Source organism: Garra rufa, chromosome 9 (assembly GCF_049309525.1).
Source record: "Garra rufa chromosome 9, GarRuf1.0, whole genome shotgun sequence".
Taxonomy (NCBI): domain Eukaryota; kingdom Metazoa; phylum Chordata; class Actinopteri; order Cypriniformes; family Cyprinidae; genus Garra; species Garra rufa.
In genome coordinates, this window is record NC_133369.1 from 37,843,184 (window position 1) to 37,850,695 (window position 7,512).

The following is a 7,512-nucleotide window of genomic DNA, read 5'->3' on the forward strand; positions in this document are numbered from 1 at the left end:
TAATTCTCACTTTATTATCTGCAACTGAGAGTATATAGCACACAATTCTAAGAAAAAAAGTCACAATTTCGAGATATAAACTCACAATTCTGAGAAAAAAAGTCACAATTTCGAGATATAAACTCACAATTCTGAGAAAAAAAAGTCACAATTTCGAGAAAAAAAAAGTCATAAATGTTTACATTTTGCAATTCTGACTATTTCTCACAATTGCGAGTTTATATCGCGCAAATCTCACTTTATAACTCACAATTGCGAGTTTATATATAACAATTCTAAGAAAAAAGTCAGAATTCCAAGTTTATATTTTACAATTCTGACTTTATCATTTGCAATTGCAAGTTTATATCGAACAATTCTGAGAAAAAAAAGTCAGAATTACATGATGTAAGCTCACAATTGCGAGAAAAAGTCAGAATTGTGAGATGAAAAGTTGAAATGACCTTTTTAAAAAATTTTATTCAGTGGTGGAAACAGACTTTAAGAGCATTTAAAAGTACATTGATATACTGATCCCAAACAGCAGTGTAAATAAAGAATGGCATAATTGCGGTTCCGCAAAATGTAATAAATATAGTCTAGAAATCTCTGAAGCAAAGTCCAAATTCAATAAATCCAATTATACAATATTGTTTATCAATCCATAATTAACATAAGGACCGTTACCTTCTAAATCAGCGATGACAGCTTCCTGTTTGTTTTTCAGCTTGTTTAGACTCTTCACCTTCTCTTCTTCCTCAGTGAGTTGATCTGTCACTTCATTCAGTCTCTCTTCTATCTGTTTTTTCTCCTGTGAGAAAGAAGAGAAAAGTCATGAACCACTGTACCATTGTAGCTGGATTCAAACAACAATCCTTTTCTCTTAACTACCTTGCTCAATCGCTCTCTCTGCTCTCCCACATTCAACACCTCGGCCTCCAGACTCTTGACTTTGCTCTCCAGGGTGACTTTCTCCAGCTGGAGGCGCTGACGTGTCCCCTCTTCCTCCTCTAGCTGTTCCTCCAGATCCTGAGAGAGAGAAACAGTGATGTTAACAGAAAATACTCAATAGTGGACACCAGACGCAGACAGAAACACCTATCCTCCTCACCTGCACATGTTGCTGCATTCGCTTCTTCTCATTGGTCATCAGAAGGGTCCTCTCCTCTTCCTCCTCCAATCGGCTCTCAAGCTCTCCCAACACATCTTCAAGCTCCTGTTTACGATTGGCCAGCCGTGCTCTCATTTCCTCTGCCTCTGCGAATAACTCCGCCTCCGCCTGCAGCTGGTCAGTCAGCACCGACTTCTCCTCCATCAGCTTTCAAAGAGGACAACATGACGAATGTGGTAATTAAGCATCAAGCAAATAAACACTTTTTCTTGTTTAGTTTTACTAACATGCTCAAAAAAAAAAAAAAAAGTGAAACAAGGAAATAAAGTTACCTGTTGGTTTTTTCTGTCCAGTTCAGTAAAATCAAGCTCTAGTTTATTCAGCTTGTCTTTGGCTTTCTGAAGCTGTGCTTCCCGAGCTTGAATCTCTTCATCCTGGCGGGTCACCTGCAGCAAGGGCTTCACCTGGAGGACAGGTCAAAAGACACAACGCATGTTAGCTTCAACTAACTATCTAAATTCATTATTAGGTTTACTTAATTTTCTGCATAACATTAAATGTAGTGCTGTGTGTTACCTTGGTGAAGAGTCTCCACCACTGCCAGTTTCTGAGCTTCAGGTAAGCTGCACAGTTCCTCTGCATCACACGGAGAGCACTGAGCTGCTGCTGCTTCTTATGGAATGCCCTGAAAGAACACCTCAGTTAATACACATACATACAGTCGTGGCCAAAAGTTTTGAGAATGACACAAATATTAGTTTTCACAAAGTCTGCTGCTAAACTGCTTTTAGATCTTTGTTTCAGTTGTTTCTGTGATGTACTGAAATATAATTACAAGCACTTCATACGTTTCAAAGGCTTTTATCAACAATTACATGACATTTATGCAAAGAGTCAGTATTTGCAGTGTTGGCCCTTCTTTTTCAGGACCTCTGCAATTCGACTGGGCATGCTCTCAATCAACTTCTGGGCCAAATCCTGACTGATAGCAACCCATTCTTTCATAATCACTTCTTGGAGTTTGTCAGAATTAGTGGGTTTTTGTTTGTCCACCTGCCTCTTGAGGATTGACCACAAGTTCTCAATGGGATTAAGATCTGGGGAGTTTCCAGGCCATGGACCCAAAATTTCAACGTTTTGGTCCCCGAGCCACTTAGTTATCACTTTTGCCTTATGGCACGGTGCTCCATCGTGCTGGAAAATGCATTGTTCTTCACCAAACTGTTGTTGGATTGTTGGAAGAAGTTGCTGTTGGAGGGTGTTTTGGTACCATTCTTTATTCATGGCTGTGTTTTTGGGCAAAATTGTGAGTGAGCCCACTCCCTTGGATGAGAAGCAACCCCACACATGAATGGTCTCAGGATGCTTTACTGTTGGCATGACACAGGACTGATGGTAGCGCTCACCTTTTCTTCTCCGGACAAGCCTTTTTCCAGATGCCCCAAACAATCAGAAAGAGGCTTCATCGGAGAAAATGACTTTGCCCCAGTCCTCAGCAGTCAATTCGCCATACTTTTTGCAGAAGATCAATCTGTCCCTGATGTTTTTTTGGAGAGAAGTGCTGCCCTTCTTGACACCAGGCCATCTTCCAAAAGTCTTGGCCTCACTGTGCGTGCAGAAGCGCTCACATCTGCCTGCTGCCATTCCTGAGCAAGCTCTGCACTGGTGGCACTCCGATCCCGCAGCTGAATCCTCTTCAACAATGACTACGTTTACATGGACACCAGTAATCTAATTAATGACCTTATTCTGAATAAGACAATAATATGATTAAGCTGTTTACATGAGTTGCTTTTAGAATATTCCTTTCATGTTCCCGTTTTACATGTTATAGTACATAGATCGGTTAATGACACGCATCATTAACACGCGACGCTATCAGTTCATCTTCGTTATAGACTTTTGGATGTTTCGGTTTTAATTTGACAAAAGCTTGAAGTGGCTCTGGACATATGCAACACATTTTTGTGCATGCTGTGCTGCTCCAAAGCGTCTGCTCCATACAGCGAGCGTTTCAGAGCCAGACAGTTTTTAGGAAAAAAATCACACGCAAGCACAGTCACCGAAAGCCAGTTTAGTTTGACTTTTTTTTGTTTGTTTTCATTTTGAAAACCCTGTTATCTTTGCCGTTTACGTCACATTACGCCTTGGAGGCTTTCTTTTATTTATTTATTTTTTATTAATTAATTTGATTGCGCGCCCTGTAATAAATGGTTTAGTCGGCATATAACACAGCATGTGATGGAGTCCATGCCTCGTCTTATTAGTTTTTGTTAATAAATGCTATATAAGCTAGTTTTATTTGATTGTTGTTATGCTGTTTAATTAAAAATAACAAATCCATCTTTTAAGAATTAGTTTTAATCTTAAAATTGATAGGTGTAGCCTATATGTAAGCAAAAGATCATGAATTCGTAAAAGTAAAAGTGAAAAGCATCCTAAGACGTTCCAATAGCGGAAATCCCGTTCACAAAATTAAAATCACAAATAATAGCCTACTAATGAAAAAGAACGGGTTGAATGTTAAATACGTTTCCATAAAACTATAAATTATGATAACAGACAAACTATTTATCAGCAATGAGCATTGATTAATCCCATGTTGTAGCAAAAAAAATTAATAAATAAAAATGAAACCAAAGCATATGCACGTGCGACCAACTGAGAGCGTTATGCCGCGTTCCAGGAAACCCGTGTTTTTCCAAACTTCTACCCGTGAAAGTGCTACAAAGTCCTGAGTCGTGGTTTGAAGACGTGATTTACGAGCTCAAAAACCTGTCTGGAACGCAGCATTAGTGTGTATCCTCTGGTGAAAAGTCCTACGCAAGGGGAATAGTGTGATTAAGGTGTGTACATGTCTTCCATAATGCGACTAAAATAGGAATACTCCACCTGTCTTAATTCGATTTGTGTTTACTCCGATTATGACTTTAGTCGGATTAAATTAATCAAAAATATCAGTTTACATGGTTGCTTCTTAATCAGAGTATTGTCTTAATCGCGTTAAAATCGGAGTATTGTTGTCCATGTAAACGTACTCATTGATTTCAAGCATCACCCTCCTTTTAACATGTCAAGTCTGCCATTCTAACCCAATCAGCCTGACATAATGATCTCCAGCCTTGTGCTCGTCAACATTCTCACCTGAGTTAACAAGACGATTACTGAAATGATCTCAGCAGGACCTTTAATGACAGCAATGAAATGCAGTGGAAAGTTTTTTTCGGGATTAAGTTAATTGTCATGGCGAAGAAGGACTATGCAATTCATCTGATCACTCTTCATAACATTCTGGAGTATATGCAAATTGCTATTATAAAAACTTAAGCAGCAACTTTTCCAATTTCCAATATTTATGTAATTCTCACTTTTGGCCACGACTGTACTGTACACATATTACACCCCACCAGTCACATACACACACAGATGTTTACCTCCTGGCAAGGTATCCACGGGCCACGCTCTGGAAGCGGATGATGGTGTCGGTGATCTTCAAGTCTCGTTCTTCCTCCAGGTGAGCCAAAACTCCAGCCCGGAAGAAGACCTTACTCTGTCCTACTCGGAAAAGATTCTTGTCCAGCTCCAAAGCACTGATCTGTAAGTCGAGTAACAATGCATAATCAACAAGCTATCAGTGTTAATTTTGCTGACAAATAATTTTGGTCAACGTCATTTTTTCACCAGCGAAAACGAGACGATAACGATACAAAAACTCAGTTTGAACAAGGTTATTTTGGTAAACAAAACTAAGACGAAAACGATTGATCAAAAAACATTTTTGTAAACTGAAATAAAATAAAAATGTCAAAATGAATGAAAAACTAAAACGAAACTAAACTAACAACTTTTATTGAAAAACTAACTGAAATAAAATAATATTAACAAAAATAAATAATCGTTTTCGGAATTATTACGTTCTCACCCCATGGCGGAAAAATAATAAAGACTGCGACCTGAACAGCACCAGCATTAAATCTAGGCTACTGCATCAGTTTTAGGCAAAATTATTATGTAACACAAGCAATCAAACCAATATACTAGAGCTAATTAATCGTTAAAAGATCGAGATTCAAACACCCATGCGATCTTATTTACAAATGACGATTCCTCATGTCTATTAAACCTTGGAAAAAGTCACACGGAACACTGCTGCTGACACAGAGAGAGCAGTCATCATGTTTAGGTAAGAAACCGCTTCACAAATTTTCTTTTTAAATACCCAGTCATTCATATTATCACAGCAATACTGGGATTTAAGGTCATAATTTGGATATAAACATTGAGAGATCAAAATAGAGCACGTCATCTTTTGAAAGTAATTGGCGCTTCAAATAACATTTGTGTCGATTGCCTTTTTTCACCACTAGGTAGAAACAAGTAACTGTTAAAAAAAAATTATTTGTCATTGAATAGAGAGACTCATTTTTATGTATAAGTCATTTATTCATTCAAACCACTTTTTTATAAATGTAATATTTTTATAAAAATAATAAAAATTGGTGTATTAAATATATTTTATTTTAAACACATATAGGCTATTTTGTATTAAATGTTTAATAATCCATTCAAATGAATTAAACTCTTTTAAATAGACTGCAGCAATTGATATTTTGTCTCAAATTAGTTTTTGAATCGCAGGGAAACCGTGATCTCCATTTGATACAGTATCTAAAAAACTAAAACTAAAACTGAAACAAAAGTATATAAAATGTGTGCACAAAATAAAAACGAAACTAAAACTAACAAAATTGTTAATGAAACTAATAAAAACTACATTTTATTGCTAATTTGAAAACTATATCAAAATAAAACAAATTTAAAAAAGCAAAACTATAATAACCTTGGTTTATATACCATATTTAGCCTATATGTTCTTGTTTCTTTATGAGAAGTGGTTTCATTTAATTTTAATATAAAGGCATGTTGCATGTCACAGCAGTTAAATCTGTTAATATAATATAAAACCTTATGTAATATAATGATAAAACCTTAATATGAACCTACATAATGAGTTGAGAAATGTTTAATAAATCCATTACACTGTAACTAAACCCATTAGATTTTAGCCGACTAAATCTAATGGGTTTAGTTGCAAAATCTTTTGGTATTTAGTCGACTAAAACTAGACTAAAACTTAAAACAATTCAGATGACTAAAATATGATTAAAACTAAATGGCATTTTAGTCAAAAAACTATGACTACAACTAAACCAAAATTTGCTGTCAAAATGAACACTGCAAGCTATATTGACAAAAACCTCAAAATACTAATCGGAATACTAAATAAAACACTCTGAAGCATCTGTGCTGTTCATATTTATTGATCAGAAACTCTAGTGTATAATATCTTCTCTCAAATCAATATTGTGAACCAGGCCAAAAAGGTTTAAGATTGAATGATATTACTTACCATTAGCTCACACGCCTGTTTGCCATCCATAAAGGTTCGAGGAATAGCATTTGGAGTCAAGATCTCATACCTGAGACAAACCATTAGAAAGAGAGGCAGATAAATAAGATTTATCATTTACGTAAGCTATACCTATAGTTAGGGCCCTAAGACTTTCGCAATGTGGAAACGTGGATGGAATAGCGAAATCCAATCATAAACATGGAATTTACTGTATAACGTGGAAAATCAAGGAATTTGAAAAATTTTGGATGAATACAACAAAAGTAGGTCAGTACTCTTAAATCAAAATGTGATATGGACTAGTGTCTATTATATATTATATATTAAGCCACAAAATACTATTTAAATATGGATCCTGTATGTTCTGCGTGTCTTTGTGTGAATGAATGCTACAGACGCGCGGTTTCATTTACTAGTACACACATACTGAAACGCATGTTATGCTAAACGGTGAACACAAACATAATCTCTAGAAATGCTCTGAGAGTCACTTCATGAGCATTTTACCATTTCTTTTGAGAAAAGCTATTGTCATATTATATACAAACCGAAAGGTCTTTATAGCAACCCGTAAAAAAAAAAAAGTTTGGTTTAACTTGAAGAAACTGTGACAGAAATATATTACATGTAATGATAGTACTACTACTACTAATACAATTATTATTAAAAAAATATTTTTTAAGGAATGTTTACCCAAAAAAATCATTTACCAGAAAAAAATTAATAAGGTAAAACAATAATTTTGTATAAATTAATTAATTTAGGATGCTTTTGATTATTAAAATTGAATGAAAACGAAAAATTAAAACACTAAATCTGGTAAAAATACAACTAAATTTGAGAAGAAAAATTAAACGTATTTCATAGGGCCTTTAAAATGTAATTTTTGTTAAACGTTTCATAAATTGCTCTTTGTTTCATTATTTCAATTAATTAGACATGCTTTTTTAATTGATGTATATAAAACAGAGTCTAGAAAAACTAAAATGAAAAAAAGAATTTTGGATGA

The 7,512-nt window shown here is 35.3% G+C and overlaps 1 protein-coding gene across 2 annotated transcripts in view; it reads right to left on the bottom strand.

The window, feature by feature from the left end:
- Positions 1 to 7,512, bottom strand: part of myh14 (myosin, heavy chain 14, non-muscle) — a 53,222-nt gene that overhangs the window by 18,649 nt on the left and 27,061 nt on the right. For both annotated transcript variants that reach the window (XM_073847520.1, XM_073847519.1), the window contains exons 20-26: positions 6,501 to 6,570; positions 4,525 to 4,685; positions 1,667 to 1,775; positions 1,423 to 1,554; positions 1,091 to 1,297; positions 871 to 1,008; positions 667 to 790 (exon numbers count right to left, since the gene is read on the bottom strand). In XM_073847520.1, the coding sequence (XP_073703621.1) occupies positions 667 to 790; positions 871 to 1,008; positions 1,091 to 1,297; positions 1,423 to 1,554; positions 1,667 to 1,775; positions 4,525 to 4,685; positions 6,501 to 6,570 (941 nt within the window). The remainder of the gene's footprint in view (positions 1 to 666; positions 791 to 870; positions 1,009 to 1,090; positions 1,298 to 1,422; positions 1,555 to 1,666; positions 1,776 to 4,524; positions 4,686 to 6,500; positions 6,571 to 7,512) is intronic.